General features: G+C 37.6%; 2 protein-coding genes across 10 annotated transcripts in view; one reads left to right on the forward strand and one right to left on the reverse strand.

Annotated features, from left to right (window-relative positions):
* The window catches only part of Rbms1 (RNA binding motif single stranded interacting protein 1), a 205,220-nt gene that overhangs the window by 125,257 nt on the left and 57,581 nt on the right, over positions 1 to 22,382 (reverse strand). The gene's annotated exons all lie outside the window — the stretch shown is intronic.
* Positions 149 to 20,429, forward strand: LOC144365547 (uncharacterized). Of its 2 annotated transcripts, XM_078017473.1 has the most exons (6): positions 149 to 946; positions 1,147 to 1,270; positions 3,780 to 3,943; positions 13,530 to 13,683; positions 18,856 to 18,979; positions 20,175 to 20,429. In XM_078017473.1, the coding sequence occupies exon 1, from the start codon at positions 149 to 151 to the stop codon at positions 503 to 505; it is 357 nt and encodes a 118-aa protein (XP_077873599.1). In that variant the 3' UTR covers positions 506 to 946; positions 1,147 to 1,270; positions 3,780 to 3,943; positions 13,530 to 13,683; positions 18,856 to 18,979; positions 20,175 to 20,429. The 2 variants fall into 2 exon arrangements, with proteins under 2 accessions (XP_077873599.1, XP_077873600.1); XM_078017474.1 differs by lacking the exon at positions 3,780 to 3,943.

Consider the following 22,382-nt stretch of genomic DNA (forward strand, 5'->3'; position numbering starts at 1 on the left):
AACTCCCTCTCGCCGCGCGGCGGCGGCCGGCGGGGGCTGCAGCTCCGGGCTGACTTCGCCCTCGACCTCCGCACTCGCCTAAAAGTGCGGCGCGGAGCCGGCGGACGGCGAGACTCGAGCAGCTCCTGGGGCCGCCGCCCTGCGTGCCATGGACTGGAGTTCGCGCGCGGAGCTGGCGGCGCCGCGGACTCTCCCGGCGGCAGCGGAGGAGCAGCGCCGCCGCGTCCCCACCTACCACGGCCTCAACCACCGCCCCGAGAGCGCGCCGGCCGGGGGCGGGGAGGCGGCCGCGCACCGCCTCGCGCCGCGCCCAGGCCCACCCGCGCCTCCCCGCCCTCCTGCTGGGCGCGGCGCCCGCTGCCCCGCCGGCCCGCAGGTCCCCGCGCTCTCCCTCGGGGTCTCCGGGCCGGGGCCTGGGCTGCGCGGCCCGGGGAGCCGCCGGCGCCCCCGCTCTGGTGCAATGGTTGGGTCTGGCAGCCCGCATGCCGCACATTCCTTGGAGTAGGCAACCCCCCTTCCTCCGTGTTTCCCCCTCGGTTCTCTCCCTAAGCACCCGCGGCAGCTTTGCACCTCAGCTCGAAGCCCCTTTTAAGGGCATCGCTTCAGGGATCACTCTGGCACCTGAGTAGGAAGTGAACTGGCCCCCAGATTTTTTCCCTTTTCTTCCATCTTTCGTACTATTCCCACCCCCGAAAAGGTGCGATAATTACTCCTACTTGGAAGAACAAATCAGCTTTTGCATCAAATCCCTGCAAATCTTCCTTCCCCCATTTCACACGCTAAAATTTTTGCGGTGGAAACAGGTCTCCACTCCCCGATCCATCACCCAAATACACACGCTAAAGTTTTGTATTTTATTCCTATGCCTTAGTTGACAAGGTTTCCTTCAAGAGGAAAATATCAAAAAAAAAAAAAGACAATGAAAATCATTTAAAGTCATCCCTTGGTAAGACTTCTTCTAAAAACTTGAATATTGCAACACTTCCTTGGTTTGATCATTAGATGTTACACAAATGGGTTCTTTTCAAGGGACACAAAACTCCCAAGAAAGGGACAAAGGGAAGACGTAATTTCCTTTGTTTTCCCCGTTGAAGTGATCTAAAGCTGCTCCTCCAGCTGTTCCTTTTCTGGACCACCTTTCTTTAGATGCATCAAGCGCCAAACTCATGCAGTGCAGAAAGCCTCTGCAGCAACTGGTCAAACAGAGCATGCCATCTCTGGTTAGGCCACCAGGACAGGCTTGCCATCTTTCAAGCTGACCTGCTCCAAGGTGAGTATTATAAAGTATTATCACCATGGTAAATGTTACACAGCTCTTTCCTTGGCTTGCAGACTCTAACACCTTCCCGGAAAGGCCCATCTGCTATAATAATGAAAAATCCTAACTTGTCTAAGAAGTGAAGGAACTCAACTTCTGTTTATCACGGGGAAAACAAAGTGTCCTAAATGGACATCCAGTTTCTAGCAAACCTGTGCCCATTCGAAGGTTTTTCTGGCAACAAGAAATTGGAATCTACCCATTCCAAGTATCCTTCTGGTGACTTAGTAGGTTGCTTCCACACTTTCAAATAATCCCAACTTTGGCCTACACAACTCACCAGAATTAGCAAATCTCATTTGTGAAAAACAACCATATACACAAAATACACATAAAAAATCCTAATTCTTTTCATGTAAAAGAAGCATCGAAGGAACATATTTTGGGTATACAATGCAAATAAGAACTTGCTAAAAAAAAAAACCTGAAGAAAAATATGTGTCCCTTAAAGTGATTAAATATTAAACAGCACATAATATTCAGATGTGAGTTACTACATATCCCAGGACTATTTTCTGCAACTCCACACATTTAAAATTGTTTTCACTGTCATTTTGTTGTCTCCTTTCACTAGGACCCTCATCATAGTTATCAAGCACAGGTATGGAATGGAAGGTTTTAGTTAGAATTGTTCAAGTGTTAGGTGCTTTTTCCAGAAAACTTACTGTTCAATGCCCCACCTTTTAGACCAGTTACCTAGGGGAAAAAGTCCATGGACAATCTCAGTTGTCATGAATGGACTCTTAGGAAACCACAATCTAAACCACAGAAGAACAGCATAGATTTTTTTTTTTTAAAGCTGTTCTACTTACTCTAGGGTCGTGATACTTTGGATGGCATGCTGTTCCAGAATGCTGATACTTGATTGGATAACCTGTAGTAGTATTACAGGCATAATTTTCAAGTGATAATAAAATTAGAATACTAAAAAATATAGTAAAATATACTAATACTAAAAGAACATTGAAGAACTCTGTCTTTAAGACTAAAAAGGATATCTAAAAATTAACAACATGTAGTATGTTGACAGGCATAAAGAGAAAGGACATAAGGAACATAAACATAAGAAACTTTGTTTACCAAGGTTCAGAAGTTCCAAACTTAAATAGGTCTATACTATCAACTAAGTAAAGTATTATAAAGAGAGGGAAAAGACTGATAGTCCACACTCAAAAATATATAAGGTAATAAAATCCCTCAACTCCAAAGAATCCAATTCAAGGGAAATCACAATACAAAACCATGTGTATAACGTGTATCATCAATTACAGATATTTAAAGGTGCTCAGTTGTCAGAGTAATTACAGGGATGGATCCTGGCTTGGTTCATTTGGAAAGGTTCACTGACCTTTGAAATTCATATATTTTAAGACAGAGAAAGTAAGGAAACCACGCAGAGATTGCAAATTATCCTGGTATGAATAAGGGCTTTGGGACCTGTCCTGGGGATGTACATCCTCTTTGAAAAGAGACTGAGGCTTTGCTGGTGGGACTGTCATACAACATCCTCCCCCCACTTTAGCTGGTAGGTAGAGCTGTGGGAATCTGACCCCATGGCAGCCAATCCACAGACTGGCCAGTGACCTATGACCCGACTGGGATTGAAAAAATGAGCAGGGCCAATCCAGTTCACACCCTTGGGAATTTGATTCAGTAAAGTGCAAGAGCTGAACCAGTTAGTAAAGGGGCAGAAACTGCAAGAGTGCCAGGGTAGAGCCAAGGCCACAACAAGCCAAAACCATACGCAAGCCAAGGTTATGAGGAAGCAGAAACTATGAGTAAACAGGAAGCTGACTGGCAGCAAGCAGGGAGTAGGGCACTTGGCTGCAAGAGGATGGAGGGAGCTGCAGTCCCCAGGGCTGCTTCAGCTCTTCAGACTTGCAACAGCCCTTAAAACACATGTGTATACTCAAACCCCACCCACCTCAGAGAGCTTAAAGGAATCCAAGGAACAAAGTTAAGACAGAGCCAAAGAGATCTGACTCCACATTTCAGCTTTCACTTACTAACTGCATAGTTTTGGGCAAGTTAGTTGACCTCTTTCCAGTCAAGACTGTCTTTACAACAATTGCTTTAAATATAGTACAGAAACAAACAAACAAAAAGTGCCAAACTCAGTAAATGGCAGCTGTTATGATTGTTTTTCTAAGTTTTATGGTGGGAGTTTGTAGAGTTAAATGGGTATGCTGTGTAAATATCTGATGCTTATAAGTCTGGCTGACCATCAAAGAACAGGAGCAAGGGTATAGTGGGAATTGATGGCAAGTAAAAAAAGCAAATTTAGTTAAGAGGAGGTCACTTTCAATGACTGTTGAATGACTGAATGAATATACTTTCTAAGGCTATATACACTTAGCTTTAAAATGTTTAAAAAAAATGTATGGCAAAGGGTTTGTTTCAAGAGCCTAGGTGCATTGAAGGCAATTTTTAAAAATTTATTGTTGTTCATTTTCCTTTAAAGAAATTATGTGTTGCAACAGAGTCATTTCTGTATGAATGGGAAGACCATGAGCAGTATCAGAGGTCATACTCTAAGGCAGGAGGAGCATACAAACAAGGATAATAGGGATGGAGCAACCACTACCTGCAGAAGCCTGTAATCTAGGAGGGAGATGATACATACAGGTAATGATGCCTTTTGTGACTTAAAAGACCTTGTACAACTGGAATTTGGGAATCTGAAAGTAGAAGAGATCTGTCCCATAGAAACAATTCTAAAATGAGACTTTTTCTTTTGAAATTTCTCGCATCTCATTTCACTTTCACAACAGTCCTATGGGGTTGGAGGGGTTATCAGACTTAACATGCAAGTCAGGGGGAAAAGTTAGGTAAGGCTGATTAACCTATTGCAAACTAGGGTTAAAATCTAGACCTAGCTTCTGTCCTGAGAACCCTCAAACTCTGTAATTGTACATCTTTAAAAAGCTGAATAAATAATGCTACAATTCCTAGGTGAGTACTTGCACTCAGACAGCACCCAAGTTGCCCTGCACCAATAGAGTTCAAAGCCAGTCTCCAGCAACAGCAAGGTGCTAAGCAACTCAGTGAGACCCTGTCTCTAAATAAAATACAAAATAGGGCTGGGGATATGGTTCAGTGGTTGAATGCCCCTGAGTTCAATCCCTGGTACCAAAGGAAAAAAAAAAAAAAAAAAAAGGAGGAAGAGATGGATGGAGGGAAGAAGGGAGGAAACATAGGGTCAACAAATTTAAATTTCTACTTTCTCCTGGTACAAAACAGAGTTGAAAAATGCACAGCATTTCTCAAGTAGCAACAATGTTTTCTATTATTAACTATTTTGCTTTTTTAAAAAATCTGTGATTCTTATTCCAGACTTAACAGCTCCCTAGATACATATAAATATAAAAATGAAAGCACTATAATAAAATAAAAGTATACCTACAATCCTAGAAAGTATATAGATCAACATAAATAAAGCCACATTCTGATGAGTCTCGCCAGAAGCCATATTCTGATGATTCTTAAATGTATCCTGGTATACAAATAGAAGAAACAAATTTTGTCCTACTGCTGCTTCTCTAAATGGACTATTAAATAATAATAGCTGTCATTTACTGGCTAATATCTATATTCTAGGCACTAAACATACACACTAAACACATACACACACACACACACACACATGCACGCACACACACATACACACACACATGCACACACACAAAAGCTGTGAGAGAAGAATGACTATCCAATTTTACTAAAGAGAAACTGGGGCTCAGAGGTTTTAAGTAAGCAGTCCCAAATCCGATACATAGTAGAGCTGGGGTTTGAACTCGGGTCTCTCTGACTCCAAAGTACCCTGCCTCCAACTACACTAATTATAGTTATCATTGCTATGAGCTATGGATGAAATCCACACTACACTTTAACACTTTCAAGATCCTGGGCAGGGTAGTATCAGTGAACATGCCTTTTTCGCTTATGATATTTTTAAGTTACATTGAGTTTATTAGGACATAATCCCATTGTAAGTTTGGAACCATATGTATACTGAATTTCTATTCAGATGACAATAAAAGCAAACTTTCCACTATTCAAATATATACTGAATGTAAAGGTATAAATTTTAGCTCCAAACCTAGCAACTCAATCTTCTAAAGTAGTGGTTGCTAAGGTATAAATTGCAACCAAATTTATTCTATGGGATAGTTGGTAGCATGGAGTTGAGAGAAAGGCAGAGAGAACTATATTCTAGAAGTTAGGTTGGAGTTTAAGTGAAAGGTATTTCCTGAATCTTGAACTGGCACATAGTTGCCCTGAAAAAATATGGGAGGCCATATTAGAGATTAGTTTAAGTATGGGATTCATAGATGCTTATAGGCAACTGAAACCTTAATCACATTTAGGACACTTCTATCTATGGCCAAACATACTTCAATTTCAAAACAAATAATTCACACAGGAAAAGCTTTGGAGATAGAACAGTTAAAAGTTCAAAGCTCACTTGAATTTTTAACATGAGTAGTATAATAAAAAAAATTTCTCTTCTTAACATTTTCTGTAAAAACTAGTATATAGCTGTTTATTCTTTTCAAAACACACACACAAAAACTAACAAAAGGCAAAATGAATTGTAAATTTGAGATTTTTTTTTTAACTGTAATGAATTTGTACCTATAGAGTAAAGTCTCCAGAGCAATGAAGTCAATTGAGGAACCAGGACAAAAAGAAGCTCATTTTTCATATATTGTGGAGTGCTGCTTCTTTCACTTACGTAGATGTTTGCCTCAATCCTCTATATTCTTTGATTGTGGAGACATGTCTAAAACAAGTCTATAAAAATTAAGGGTCTATTTTTTAGGATATTTAAAGATAGTTCAAGGAAGTTTTCATGAATTATAATAAAACTCACAAGTTATGAAAGAAAACTATTACTAGGTAATCTCTGCAATTAGTTTACCTTAAGAGCTGAAAGCAACATAATCTTCTATTTATGTCAGCAAACTATGGGCAAAGGGTTAGAACAGAGGTGAGGAAGTAACTGGCATGCTGGGAAAATTGGTCCTGTTCCCACCTCTTGCTACAGGACCTGGGAAGAGACAGTACTCAGAACATCAGCAGAATTTATGAAAAACTAGAGCCCATATCTTTATATCATGGAAAACAAAATTAATTGAAATCCGGAATGACTGCCCCCTTTCCATAAGTGAAAAAAATCAACTGTAGGAAAGACAACTTTGACAGTATACAGCAAACTGTACCTGAGACAAGCAAAACCCTCTTGTAAGCTAAGGATGGGAAAGGGTTATTATCAGACATTCCAGAGGGGGAGAGGGTCTGTAACACAGGTTAAGTTTTAAAGCATTCAGAACATAGGGGGAAAAATGTTTTAAAAGAACTATTTCTTTTCTCTTCAGTTGATAAGATCACTATTAAACTAGGTCTATTTCACCTGAAGAGGAGGATTCTAGAACAATTAATGACATCCTTTATGTAAATAAGACTGCTGAAAAGCTTTTCATTCTCCACTAAATTACAAAGTTCAAACAAGAACATATACAATTACAAGTGTGTTTCCATTCAGTTGAATATGTATGAAGGCAAATTTTCCAACACGAGGATATCTAGGGTAGAGTTCTGAAACAGGATGCGTATGGAGCTTACAAAACTTTCCCATCCTCCGTGTTCCTAAGAATGAGTAGTTCTGGGTTATCTAATACACTTAACACATGCGGCGAACTGACGACAGACCTGTGGCAAATTGATACTCCCCGGGCGAAGAGAAGGCAAATGAGGAAATTCTGGTGTTGTCATGGCAATATGACTGATCATGACATCAGCAGTTCCTAATTCCAAACTGTAAAGAGCACTCCCAGGATGCTGACAGCATATGAAAGATACTCTCTAGAACCACCCTTCCTCCCAATTGAACATTGGATCTAGTGACAAATATAATGATGTTTCAACCAGAGAATTATTGTTAAAATCCTGTTAGATCTTTCTGTTAGAGAAAGTGCTACAAGGAAGAAATATATAACTTCTGAAGACATCTACATTTTACAGACCTATTATATATATATATATATATATATATATATATATATCTCACAAATATAGGCATAATAAATATATAAAATGTTAACCATTTATAAACTGGATTTGGTGATGCATACTTGTAATCTCAGCAGTTCTGGAGGCTGAGGTAGGAAGATCACAAGTTCAAAGCGATGCTCAAAATAAAAAAGGCTGTGAGTGGCTGGGATTGTAGTTCAGTGGTATAGTGCTTGCCTAGCATCTGTGAAATACTGGGTTCAATCCTCAGCACCACATAAAAATAAATAAATAAAATAAAGGTATTATCTCCATCTACAAATAAAAAAATAATAAATAAATAAATAAATAGCTAAATAAATAAATAAATAAATAAATAAATAAATAAATAAATAAAGGGCTAGAGGTGTAGTTCAGTGGTTAAGCAGCCCTGGGTTCCATTCCTGGTACAATTGCTTGCTTTATTATGCAAACTCTCAGGAAAGGAGGCAGGGCATGAACCTTTTACTCCTACTTTTTTTGAAAAGGAAGATAGCCTCAGGTAGGTTAGGCTACTTGACACAGATAGTGAAGCCCAGAAATACAGAATTTCAGGGTGGGAAAGAATTATTGAGGGTTAGTCCCTGCACCTGGCATTTAATAAGTATTTGCTAAATATTTTCAATAATTCAATGAGTGCTACTGTTTCTCCTTGGGCACCTCAACTAATAATAAATCCATTACCTCTATCCATATGTAGCCATATCTGTAAGAAAGTTCATTGTTAAACAGTCTTGACATCTGAAACTATCCATCAGTTCTACTCCAGTACTAGAATCTGACTTCTGTGTATTGTAATGTGCTTTTTTCTGTATTCTACATTACTATAAAAGTGAGCCTGAAAAATCTATGAGATTGCTTAAACAGTTTACAAATCCCTAATGATTTACTTAACCTATAGTCCTGCATATGGCAGGTTTTGTTGGATGCATGAATGGTAAAGGAAGCTAGCTTTCTTACACATACATACAAATAGAAGGTAAAAATTACTGTTTTCACTCTCTTTTTCAAAACTATGAATATGCATGACTATAATCCTAGTGGTTTGGGAGGCTGAGGCAGGAGGATCGAAAGTTCAAAGCCATCTCAGGAACTTCGTGAGGCCCTAAGCAACTTAGTGAGAATCTGTCTCAAAATTAAAAATTAAAAAAAGGGCTGGGGATGTAGCTCAGTGGTTAAGCACCCCTGGGTTCAATCTCTGGTTCAAATAATAATAATAATAATAAAACATGAATACCTGAGTTAGACCTAAATTAAACTGTAGTTAAGTTGGTAAAGAATATATTTTGCAAATTGTATTAAGCATAGTGAATTTACATCCTAATCTTTGGATCACTTGGGATAATAAAAGGAATAGTAGTAAATGTTCTATTTTGCATGTCATGTACATGACTAAGAAGAGATTCTGTGACAAAGTAGTTTTTTTTGACCTCAATTGTTACTGTCAAAATAAATCTTCTGACTTTATTTCTTGGGTAAAAGAGAACTGTCCTACTCATTTCTCTTCATTCAGTGTCCTACAAATATTTAGATATTAACTGTGCATCACACGATCTGAGATGCTACTGATTGTACAATGCCTGAAGTTAGAGAGATGCTAATGTTGAAAAAAGTAAAATGACAGCAATTATAAGACATCATAAATGATAAGACATACCCCAGTTTCAAAGACACTGAAAAGTGAAAAAGGTGAGTCGTAGAATATATGAAGTGTGGCATTCAGGTGCATAAACACACTGAATCAAAGGCACACACATGTCTTTTTCTTTTTTTTTTATGTCTTTTTCATTCATAACTTAAGCTATGGAAATAAATTTTGTCAGACACTCATTTTTAACCTTCCTAAGAACACAGAGCACTAAGTGGTTACAAGTAAATGAGTCACACACTTAATTTTTCCAAGGAGATCTGACAGTAGTGGGCACAGTCTCCAGGAGGCAGAATGAGAAACTTTCTCTAATCTAGCATAGTCATCCATCACAAGGGAGCACGCTGAGCTGTTTGTTTCCCTCTCTGGCCTTCTCCCTACAACCACATCACACAACACCTGTTGTGTTTTATATGTACAGTGCATTTTTATAATGAGAAAGACTAAAGAGAGATGAATCTAAATCTGACTTCACTACATTTCTTGCTTTAAAAGTTGTCAGTTGCATACATAACTTCCCCCCGCCCCCAAACACACACACAAGCACACTCAAAAGATCAGCAATTAGTACTAGTTGGAACCAAAGCATCAATTCCAATATGAGTCTTACAAACTTCGATCCTTTCACGGGACCTAGTGTACCAGTTTTCAGTCTTCCTAGGGCTTCAGATTAGAAAAGTAATTTTTGCACAGATCCAGATAATCAGGTAAAAAGACACATTTGAAATGATTATTGCAGACCTTAAAATCGGTAGGAAATTACAAAGTGAATCAAAAGCAATCTCTTAACACGTAAGCTGACCTACTTAGAGAAAAAGATGTGAATGATTCACATGTGGAGCAACAACTATTAGTATCTGATAATTCATAATTGTTCAGGAACCAATCAGTCTCCTTGTAGATCCTCCTCTTCTTTATGCACCTCTTTTTGTAGCCATTTCACCAATGTGATAATTAAACAACATGAAAAAATGAAATAAATTGGTCAATTTATTTACTAGCTATAAGTTGACTAAATGGAAACTTAGGGATTATCTGTAGATTTCATTTATTTCTTTCCCTTGTTAGAAGGAAAATAAACATTGATCTCACCTTGAAAATCATCTTATGGAATTATTAACATTCTCAACCAATGATATAGTCCAAGCCTCTAACTCAGGGTCTGGTACACATTACGTCTGGTACAAATATTGGTTTATTCAGTGATAAATTTAAATTTTCATTTTATTAGCCAAAATTTCTAAGTATTAAAGAATATCATCTCAGGGTTCCACAATTCAAGATTTCTTAAGTGATTTAAAAATATGTTCTATTTTAAAAGCTCATTTAGGATGTCTTAGAATACATGTAAGTTATTTGCCATGAACATCATTAAATATATCAGGCTACAAAATATTGTAAATCACTAAATAGAAATTGCTTTCCCATAGTTTCTATACCTGTTTGCACCCTTTGTTTTTGTTTTTTAATCATAATGTAGGTTTTTGGTGTCTGACAGATCTTTTACAGTAGATGTACAAACTCTGGCAATTGAAAAATTATATTGTTTTATTCTATCACACAACATTCAAACAATTTCTGTTAGTAAATAAAAACAGGCAAATGTTGATAAGCGTTGAAGTTATTCTCTCTACTTCGGCATATGTTTGAAAACTTCCACAATCAAAGCATTTCAGCTGATATCAGTGCATAAAGTCTTGTGAGGTTGACTCTCAGGATTTCAGACAACTGGGGCAAGTTGACTCTTGTTGGTACAAACATATAGGAAGTGACTACAAAGCTGGTTTTGAGTTTTCCTTTCAATAACTGCTTTATCTACCCATTTTACCTTTTCTCCTGAATTCCTCATAAGAAAGAAGAAAACAAACAGAAGAAGCCATTTAAAAAGTTGAGATATGGGACTAGTCTGGATAGTACAAAGGTGACAGTGAATTCATAAAAAAAATGCTTCAACTCTAAGTGCAGCTCTGAATAAGCAGAGCATGTTCAGCTAATCTCTATACTTGACAGTAAAAACACACTATTTCTAAATTAGCAGCATCTTTATGGTCCTGACTCTTTTTCACCATATCTTTTATCCATTAGATTCCTTGATCTAGAGCGGCTAAGACTCTCTTTTGTTTTTCCCTTTGACCAGTCATTATTTATGCCAAATTATTGTGTACCCTGCTTTCAAAATAACTTTTTATGGCCTCTTTGACCATATGATTCTACTTCCTAAAATTCCCACATCAAATGCAAATTTCTGAAAGAGGCTTGCAAAGCACTTCACTCTAACACCTCTATCCCTTTACCTCTATCCCAGCTACTATTTATGTTTTGGCTGTCCATGAACTCACTCTTCTCTGGCTCTGAGCTTTGCCAGGAAACAGCCTCTGTTTTTCCATCAGCCAAACCACACTCATCCCTCCTTCTGTTTACTCTGTTGAAATCACAGCTCACGGTCTGGCCCCTCTGAGGGTTTTTTTTTTTTTTTTTTTTTTCTGCTCTCATCTAATTTCCAAAGTCTCTTGCTATATTTTCTAAGGACTGTCTTGATGCCTAAATTAGGCCAACTTACTGTCTTTACATTATAAATTCCCCCACCGAAGAAACCATGGCCAAGATTCAGTATGTTCTCTCCACAATTTCCTGTATTGAAAGCAAACTGTGAGAGCTCGGCAGTACTTACTGACCTGGCTTCACCATGCACCAGTAGTTCTCACCCTCCTTTCCCTTGCAGCACGCATGAGTGTTACTCCCATCAGTCACTGTGGCTCACTTCTACATGACCCAAAACCAGAAACCATGAGGAAACACTCCCATTCTTACCTGAAAATCATCTGCATAAAGAATGAACCAGAAAGTGGATTACAGGAACCCAGAGAAGAGAAACATTTAACCTCAGTGCCTTATCTAGCTCTCCATCTATCTCTATCTACCTACTTATCCATCCATCTGTATCAATCGGTATCTACCCATCTATCCATCTGTCCATCCATCCACCATCCACCTATCTACCTATCTCTATTTTAACAACATCAGTTCATTTGTAAGGTACATACAAATTATAGCCTAATGACCTAAGAGAGTTTGGAAATGACTAAATGTTTTCTTGGGTAAGCATTTATTTAATAAAACCCAAGATGGTATTAAAATGTGTTTTAGAATTACTTTCCCCTGACGACACAACTTCCCTTCAAACTCCAGTGGTTGATTCTTCTATCTTCCCTATACCAAGAGACATCTGCCTCTTCCTTGTTCCTCTTTAGTACAAAACAACATATCCCTGAGATCCACTCCCTCCTGTTCAATCACCTACACACTACCGCTGCCATTTATAGAACCAAGTAGTGGGCTTTCAGTGAAAACTACCCATTCAAAAGATAATTCTACTACTTGCTAGCCCAGCAACCTCCATCTACATCTACTGTTTAACTGTTAAAAGAAGAAAGGTAACGTCTCCCTTGTAGTTTTATTTCCAAGAAGCAAAGAGGACACTTCAGTTTGAGAAATTATGAAGATTAGTGTCATCTACTTACCTTCAGCAAATGTCCACCTTCTTAAGATAAATTTAGCAGGAGCTAAGCCTCTTTCCTGAGCAATATTATTACTTCATCTAAAATATCATACTTAGTTGCACTTCAAGAAAATCTGCACATCCACTGAAGTGGCTAACCTCACTCTGCGTCCTCAAGTCTGAACTTCCCATTCTTCTACCTATTCTGTACTCTAATTCATGAAACAATAGTATTAGACAGCATGATTTGAGTGCTTAGTATATTCCAGACATTGTTACAAGCATTTCCCAAGCAATCCTCACACCATACTATCATTCATCCCATCCTATTATTCCCCTTTCATAGGTACAAACTCAGTCTCTTTAGTCTCCCACTCTTTGGTTCTATGAGGTCACATCATTACTGCCAGCACTACAACCCTCCCCCTCCTCCACCACATTTCCCTTACCCAACCTCAATCCACAAGAAGGACCCAGCATTCATGGCTCTTGTTGTTACTCGTACCCTCGATTTTAAATGAATATTCTTATAACTCTTCCCACCCCCACCGTCATCCGACTCTCCCTGATTCAACTTCTGTACCGTTTTGCTTGCTTGCTTTCCATTTTTCTTGCATACTTCATAACTTTCTTTAACTATAAAAATAATACATTAATATATCTTTCTTTTAGAAATAAAATGCAATGGCTTTTTTCTTCCCCAGTAAACTGAGTCTTCTCTATCCTTTAAATGGGAGAAGAATATTTTCCTTGCTTCTTAAGCTATGTTATCTCTTCTCTCCTTCAGTGCCAGAGTTCTTAGAAAACTACTGGGCAATGGAGATCCGCACATCTTCACCTCTCATTCTACATTCAGACCACTGGAATCTGGTTTCTGACCCCACCACAACTGCTTCCTGGTTCTACCCAACTCTACCTAACTCCTCACCAGCTTCAGCAACCCACCTTCATGGAATTCCAAGTTGTCCTTTTTTTTGGTTGTTCTTATGTGTCGTTTTTCTTCTCTGTTTCAGACTCTTTTCCACATCTGATCTTATCTACAACTAGTGCTTCAGTAATCACCATTGAAGAACAGAAGCCCACAACTAGAGTTCCAAATGAGGCTCCTCTGCTCCTGGCATTCAGACTCACCATGGCTCATACTTTCATGAGCCTCCATGCTCCCAGGTCAGCTTTCTCTCTCTCTCTCTCTCTCTCTCTCTCTCTCTCTCTCTCTCTCTCTCTCTCTCTCTCTCTCTCTCTCTCATCACCATTGAAATCTGATGCTTTCCACTATGGCCACTTGAATTATACTTTGGTTGTAGCTATCTGTCCATTTCACTGGAATGTAAATTCATCCATAGCATACAGTGTACCTCAATGCCTTGTAAGTTGTTGTAATCCTGGAAATAAAACTTACTTTAAGTTTATTGACTTATGGCCCAAGGGGGAAAAAAAGTACCATTTATAAAATTAAGGAGAAATTTTTCCTCACACTTAGGTAGCACTCTTGATGTCTTGTTTTGTTTTCACATAGAAGGACTTCAGAGTCTGAGAAGCAGTTGTTCTCTAATGAGTGAAAGTACTATTAAATGCATCTGGGGATACCCATCACTTCCCAAGTGCTGGGGGAATGAAAGCCTTTTTAATGGATGACTTTTGGACATTCATGCACCAAAAAGGGAAGCTTCTGGATCTTATACTGCTTTCCTGGTTATTTTTCAGCCTAACTTTTAGTTTAAAACTTAGAATGAAAAAAAAAATGGGGGTCATAATTTGGATCTAGGAAAGATTTTACAGAATGAACTTTAGAACCTCTATTTCATATTTTTAAAAAATAAAAGAAAGCAAAGAAATAAATAATGGAGAATTCTTTCCTGGTTAGTTTTATACTCTGATCAAGAAAAAGGTAAAAGATAAGGCCAGATGTGGTGACACACACCTGTAACCACAGCTATGCAGGAGGCTGAGACAGGAGGTTCACACGTTTGAAGTCAACCTGGGCAACTTAGTGAGACCCTGTCTGAAAATAAAATAAAAAGGGCTAGGGATGCCTCTTGCTGGTAAAATGCTTCCCTAGCATGTGTAAGACCCTGGGTTCAGTTCTCAGTAGTGAAAAGAAGAGAAAGGGAAAGGAAACAAAAGAAGATAAAAGAGAAGAACAAAGATAAGTAGCAATAAGAAAGTGAAGGATTTTAAAAAACAAACATAGAAAAGATGGTTTGCCTTAAAATCTGAAGGCCATATAAAAGAAGTTCTCAGATCCTATCTGAAATATTAATTTTGCCTCCTGAGTGTAATATGGAAAACAAAATGATTGCTTTACTTCTTAGGATTTGAATTATTACCTCCACTCCTGACAGTATAGCTGCTTCAATGGGGCAGCTAAAGTGAGAGGATTTTGTAATGCAATGGTCTGAACTTTTATGTTGAAATGTACATAATTATTCAATGCCTCTGTAAACAAATAATCCCTTATTACTGTTACAGTGAATTGTTTTTAACCCTAAGAGATAAATAGGCCTCTTAAATTTTTCAAAATTATCTTTTCTCTTCTAGTCACCTTTCAATTCTATCTTACTAGCACTTTTAAAAGTTCATTAAAAGAGAATGTAGTTGGACACAGGGGCTCATGCCTGTAATCTCAACAACTCAGGAGACGGAGGCAGGAAGATTATAAATTCAAGGTCAGTCTCAGCAACTTAGCAAGAGATTGTCTGAAAACAAAAAGAGATGGGAAGGGGCTGGGGTTGTGGCTCGGTGGTGGAAGGCTTGCTCAGCACGTGTGGGGCACTGGGTTCAATCTTCAGCACCACATAAAAATAAATAAATAAAATGAAGGTATTGTGTCCTTATACAACTAAAAATATTTTTAAGAGAGGGGGAGAGCTGAGGATATATCTCAGTGATAAAGTGCCCCAGGTTCAATCCCTAGTACCAACAAAGAAAGAAATAAAAAAGGAGAGAGAGAGAATGTAAAATGCTCCCCCCACAACTCCCTAGCAATGTTCTTCACCTATTCATTTGAATTATGTTATCAAGGAGCCTACTACTCTTATACCTGTTGCATGTGCTGAGTACATGTAGATAAAGGGAGACCATTCAATAACTGAGGGGCTGCAAGTAAGCTGATGTTGGGAGGAAGGAGACGTAATGAGACAGGAACGATCACTTGTAATAGTGACTGACAGGATTTCAACAGTATTGAGACTCAGGTGGTTAGAATGAGAAACCAGTATATACCAAGATGCAAAGGAAGCAGACTCTAAACCACCTAAACAAAGAATAGCTGAATGATAGAAGTGATAGAAATTCAAGAGGTAAAAATCAAAACTCCTGCTCTTAAAATTGTGCCTTGAACTGAGAATAGTTACCCAGTTAGTCTCCACAAGGCCCTTGGCCACTGCAGTCTGTCAGTCCTAAGTCCTGGGAAGCCAGCTTTCCTAGGTTCTGCTGAGGTCTGGTTCCATAACAGAGATTCTTCTTCCCTTATATATTCTTAGAATTATCCCACTCCATTACTTAACACAAACGGTAGTAGGTAGTAGGTCTCTATTCCTTGAAATCAAAAGTATCTTGCTATACAAATACTCACAAAGCTGTGTGAAAAACTACTTCTTATAAATGAGTACTTAGCAATAGCAAGTGATTTAAGAGAAATGATGTCAGGCAGCACCATCTGCTTATTTAGGGCAGGTTATTAAATTATTTTCATTTCTTTTCTGGGAGGGAGGGCGTACCGGGGATTGAACTCAGGGGCACTTGACCACTGAGCCATATCCCCAGCCCTATTTTGTATTTTATTTAGAGACAGAGTCTCACTGAGTTACTTAGCACCTCACTTCTGCCGAAGCTGGCTTTGAACTATCAGTCCTCCTGTCTTAGCCTCCCAAGCCACTGGGATTATAGGCATGTGCCATCGCACCCAGCCTTCCATTTCTTTTAAAACTTTTTTTTTTTTAATAGAAGTATTCTGGGCTGGGGTTGTAGCTCAGTGGTTGAGCACTTGCCTCGCATGTGTGAGGCACTGGGTTCCATCCTCAGCACCACATAAAAAAATAAATAAATAAAACAAAGATATTGTGTCCATCTACAACTAAAATAAAAAAAAACTTAAAAATTTTTTTAAATTGAAGTATTCTTACCTACATGATTGGTAGGCATCACATTTATTTTACCATCCCAATTAAAGTGTTTTGAAAAAATATAAACATCTCATACATGATCTGAGATGCTTCAAATACTTGAAAAGGAATGACAAGTATTAGCTCCCTCCCCTGCCAAAACACACACAAATTAACTATCCTTCATTGACTTCAAAATGTCTTTATATTTATTTATTTCAACGTCTCTAAAATAAACTATTATTCAATACATATGAGTTGATGTTAATTTTGGCAACTTTTGTACGTGTATGAATGATGTGTTGCTTAAATAAGTCTTAGAGATTCCATTTTGGTTTGAAATGTACATGTTTTAAGTAAAAAAGAGTTAGTTTTCTTGCTGTTAGAAGCTAACAGATTTTTGATAAGATGGTCTTAAGGACTGGTTATATTTTAGGAATAAGCACTTCCTGTCCAGATTTGTGTCGCCACCTCATTCCGGGTGACTTCTAAACAACCTAGGGTCACAGTGGCCTCTCTTTAATTAGTATCTCACTGCTGGAGGGAGGGGAGCATGTCAAGAGGAAAAGAATGCAAAAAGACATTATAAACAAAGGTCTTCAAGGCAACTCAGTGGTTTGGTCAAAGAATGAAAAAAGTCTAGCTGCTTCTTTGTTACCAAAGCAAGGCAGGAAATGGTTTTGATTCCTGCAAATTGAGAAGGTTGGAATTTTTATGTATGTTTGTTAATTATAGCTTAGTGTGTTCGATTTATTATTTCAATCTGATAACCTAGGACTAAAAATTATGCATTCATTGTTTAGATGACAAAAAATGATCCATAAAGAAAACAGATGATTCAGTTAAAACTTTTCCATCTGAGGTATGAGTTCACTGAGGTTTATTAATATCCAAGTTATATTAATGCAATATTTTCCTTCTTTAAAATAAAGAAGTATAATATTTATGATGGTAAAAGTCAATAGTACCTATCTAAAAGATACTTTTGAAAACCCAATATAAAATAAAAAAATCTTACAAAGTGAGAAAACAATTATATTTAAATTAAGCTGTCACTGCAATAAATGAATGAATGAATGGGTACATAAAAATGGATCAGAAAGCTGAGGGTGTAGAACAGTGGTAGAGTATTTGCCTACCACATGTAAGGAACTGGGTTGGACCTTCAGCATCACATAAAAAATAAATAAATAAAATAAAGATATTGTTTCCATCTACAACTTAAATAACAAAAAGGATCAGAAGGGCTAAGGCTGTAGCTCAGTGTCAGAGCACTTGCCTAGCATGTGTGAGGCACTGGGTTCGATCCTTAGTACTACATAAAAATACATAAAAAGGCATTCTGTCCATCTACAACTACAAAAATAAGAATTAAAAAAAATCAGAAAAGCTTTTAACCTGAAAATAAAGATTGACACAATTTTAAAATTCTAAAATCACTAAATATATATACATATATCTATGATTATGTGTACAGACACAGATTCCATACATATATGTGTGTGTGTGTGTATAAATATATATATGTATATATGTATATATATATATATATTTGTTAAAATTTCACATGAGATTGCATTTTTAAAATAGCAACAAGTAAAATTTTTAAAAAATGAGACAGTTATATGTATGCATAAATAGTCTTTTAGAATACCAAATCTGTTAAAAACAATGACATTGATGAGTGGTTTCTATTGGGCACTATTTACAAGAAATCACCTCAGCAGGGTGCCTACATCCAGTTTCATAATCACATAGTACACTCATCCTACAGGATTATGTTCCAGGCAAGTTCCAGTGCTAAGTTGAATTTCATTCTCTTCAGGAAGTAACTTTTACTCAAGATTGAATACAGCTGTTAGCACAGCCACTGTTCCAAAAACATTTCTATGAGAACTGGAAGAAAACACCATTTTAAGAAATGCAAATGCACTCTCATTATTTCAAATCTATGCAACTAAAGAGGGAAGGGAATCTCTGGTCTCTGTTAGTTAAATTAGATTTTTATAAATATTCAAGAGAAAACATGCAGGGTGGTTATGAGATGGCTGTAAGACTTTCCATGTATTTTTGTGGCCTATATATTTTAATAAGCACATCCCTGGTTTGTTTATAACAAATACAGTGCCTGTTTTTTGTTCCAAAAATCAAAGTTATACTTACGTTCTATTTTTTCTTAAATTTCAACCTCCACCCCCCCAGCACAACTTGATTTTTTTTCTCTTTATATTCACAGAAATGTAGCCTGGCAAATAACAGGGGGCGGTCTCAACAGAGGAAATGCTGCCAGCGAGAAACACCGGATGTAATCAAGACCACAAGAGACACATACTCAGTTATAAATGTTGAACTAGAAAGAGGTATTGGAAAGAAATGAAGGCTAACTTTTGATAATCAAATGGATTGATTGTTTTAGTGAAATCCTACCAGTTTATCATTTAACCCCAAACAAAACAAAATTTCTGGGAAACATTATAATCTCAGATTCCACTTTCTAGAGATTAAAAAAACAAAAATACACAACATGGCTTCTTCTCCTACCTAGCCATTTTCCTACCTTTGTGGGCTGAACAGAGGGATGCAGATATCAGCCTGCCAGACAATATAGGAAAAGTAAATAGGATCAGTTTCTACAAATAACCAAGAAAGCTGTATTTTGTAAGAATGTCTCTACTAATAGCATTACAGAAAATGTCCTTTTAAAAAAGACCTGAGTAAACCTGTCTACAAATGGAAAAGTTAATGAATATTATTAATTCTTTGGCAATGGGGTTGGGATAGGAAAAGTTAATTTACAAAGTCTGTAATAACTATTTTCCTATTCCCACCCTTTGGCATTGTGCTTTCTTTTGTGCAGAGTGATGGCGATAGTTATGAAGAATATTTCCCCATTGGCTAGGAAAATCCAAATTTGAATCTTTTTTTTTTTTTCAAGAGGAAAGCATAAGACTTTGCTACCTCTTTTTTTTTTCTTTTAGTTTGGCTATTGGTTCTTTGTAAGCTTCACATTTCAATTGCTGCCTATTGCTCACTATCTAAATATTTTTACAATTAAATACATTCATCTGTCCAAAAAATAATTCTTCAGATAAGAATTTAACATGAAGTTTACTTTTTTAATCAGGGAACAGCATTGTTAATCAACAAAACATACTCATTTTTATTTAAAATATTGACCAAAAGGAGAAGTTCATACTTTTATATTTTAAAAGTTAACACTATGTCTACCTTCAAAATTTTTCCCCCACAGACTATGATCATTGTTTCTTAGGAAGGTGAACATTTCCCCTAAGACATGAAAGAATCTTCCATAATTCATAAAAAAGAAGTGGGGTGCTGCGATAAGAACCAGTCATTTTTGAAACCATGTTTTGTTATACATAAGTCAGCCATCTTATTATTCAAGCAAGATCTTTGGTGGGGAAAAACACACCTTTTGCCACTAGAGGGAGTTCGAAATTCCCCTGGTATTGTCAATGTACATGTAGAATGAATGTGAATTTAACTTCATGAAACAAGAAAAGATATGACTGTTGTACACTTCGCTTTTAATAGTCAGCAAGAAGAAATCAAGAATTAGAAGATACTTTGCAAAACGAAAAGCCATGCAGGGGAGAATGAGGCATTCCAGCTCACAACTAGGCAACTATGAGGCATGTGAATAAGACCATCCTGGACTTTCTACCCACAGCTAGCTCCCAATTGCTGTGTGAGTTACCCAGCCAAGGTCAAATGGAGCAGAAGAGCCACCCAGCTGATCCCAGCTGACCTAGGGGATTCTGCAAACTAATAAATCATTGTTTTAAGTTTGAGGTGGCTTGTTACTCAGTCATAGATCATGGAAACAATAATACTAGTGAATACATTTGTATGGTATTCATATTTTTAAAAACCCTTTCATATCCACTATCTCCTATAGCCACACCATGCAGTAGCAAACTAGTCAAGGTTAAACATCTTGATCAAGATCTCAGAGTGCTCAAAACCAAAGTTTACATTTAAAGAGATGTATTTCTCAACTCTCACATAATCAAGTATTCACTATAAACTACTCTCTTTAGAGATTCTTTTTAGTTAGAACTAGTTAATCTAGACAATTGTGCTTATTTTTACTAATCCCATGGGTTCAAAAAGTAAAAATAACATTTCTGGGCCAGCCTTTTTACTTATATACATCTGCTGTTTTATTTATATACACCTCTAGTCTTGATGTTTAAGAAATGTTAGTCTCAAGATTCTATGCAAAGCGTCTTCAAGCAGTAGTATAAACCAGACTTCTGAATTTGAAATGACCCTTAAAAATTCTATCCTACCTCATTTTCATTGTATTCACAAGTTGTACAACTCCTCTATCTATTTGAGATCTAGTTGAACAAAACAATGACTGGGCACTAAGCCCAGGTCCTTTACATTTTATTTCCCTTCTCTTCTTCCTCCTCCAGGGTTATCCATGAGATTGCACATGACTGATGGGCATACAGCTCCAGAAAGAGAAAGACAGTAGGATTTTCCCATTTCTGGTTAAGTGTTCTTGGAAAGGACTTGTGTATGGCTGAGAATGATCTCAGAGTTTAAGATTGGCCTTAATCACATAGGCAATTTCCTAATAATAAATTTAAGGAAGATGAGAGCTAGGAATCAGGTTAGAATAAACTATACGACCAACCTCTAAGACAGAACAAAATTCAAGGCTTGAAAGTATTGGATCCAGACTTACAGTCCACCAATCCACTAGTCAGTTTCTTTTCTGAGGAAGCATCTCACTATCTTTTGATATAGAGGTATTGAGGGCATATTACTTCCTCCTTTTCCACAACAGGCACAGTGCAAAGGAGAATAAGGAGTGCCTGTGTACGCTGCAGAAGCTGCAAGCCAGGAATTCACTGGGAGGTTGAGTAGATAAATGTAAATCAAGCATCTTTTACTTTCAATGGATGGCTGCTTTTGATCTTAGGAGAAAGAACCACCAAAACCTCCACATGGCCCACAAATCTTTGCAAGATTTGGCTTCTACCTACTTCTCTGCACCATCTTGCACCATTCTCTTCCTCCGCCACTAAGATCCAGATATTCTGGTCTTTCAGTTCCTTACACTTGCAAGGCAATGAAGCTAGCCATATGCTTCGCACACGCTGTTTCCTCTGTGTGAGGATGCTCTTCCTCTGCCTTCTGTCTGGACAACCTCCCACTTATCCTTCAAGTCTCAACTTTGACCAGTTCTGCTGGAAAAGCTTCCCTCCCATTCTATAGAAGAGTCTAGGGCTTCCTGTTGTACAGTCTTAATATAGCATACTTTATATTCCTTTCCTGGGCTCATCGAGTTGCAATTTAAATTATTATTTAATGTCCACCCTCTCTGCTTTATTAGGGAAAACTTCTTGAGAGAAGAGGTTGTATCATGTTTTATTCATTGTGTTTCCTCCAATGTCCTCTACAATAGAGAGGAGGTACTCAAGGCTATTTTTTTTTTGAGAATGAATCTATTTTATAGAATTAAATACATATATATCCACACGTAAACGTATATGTTACATTATAGGTACTTTCAGAGATACAAAGAATATGGCAGTTTCAATAAGAAAGAAAAAGCACAAAAGCAGACTCTAACTAGTGATATGATAGAAATCTAAAGAATATAAAGTTGGAGAACAGGGAGAAGATTGACTGACTCTAGCCACACGTTGGGTAGAGACTGACTATAGATAACTTGGTGGAGGAGAATCTGAAAGAGCCTGTAAGAATGGGCAAAATTTATACGTTTGG

This window comes from Ictidomys tridecemlineatus, chromosome 7, assembly GCF_052094955.1.
Source record: "Ictidomys tridecemlineatus isolate mIctTri1 chromosome 7, mIctTri1.hap1, whole genome shotgun sequence".
Lineage (NCBI taxonomy): Eukaryota > Metazoa > Chordata > Mammalia > Rodentia > Sciuridae > Ictidomys > Ictidomys tridecemlineatus.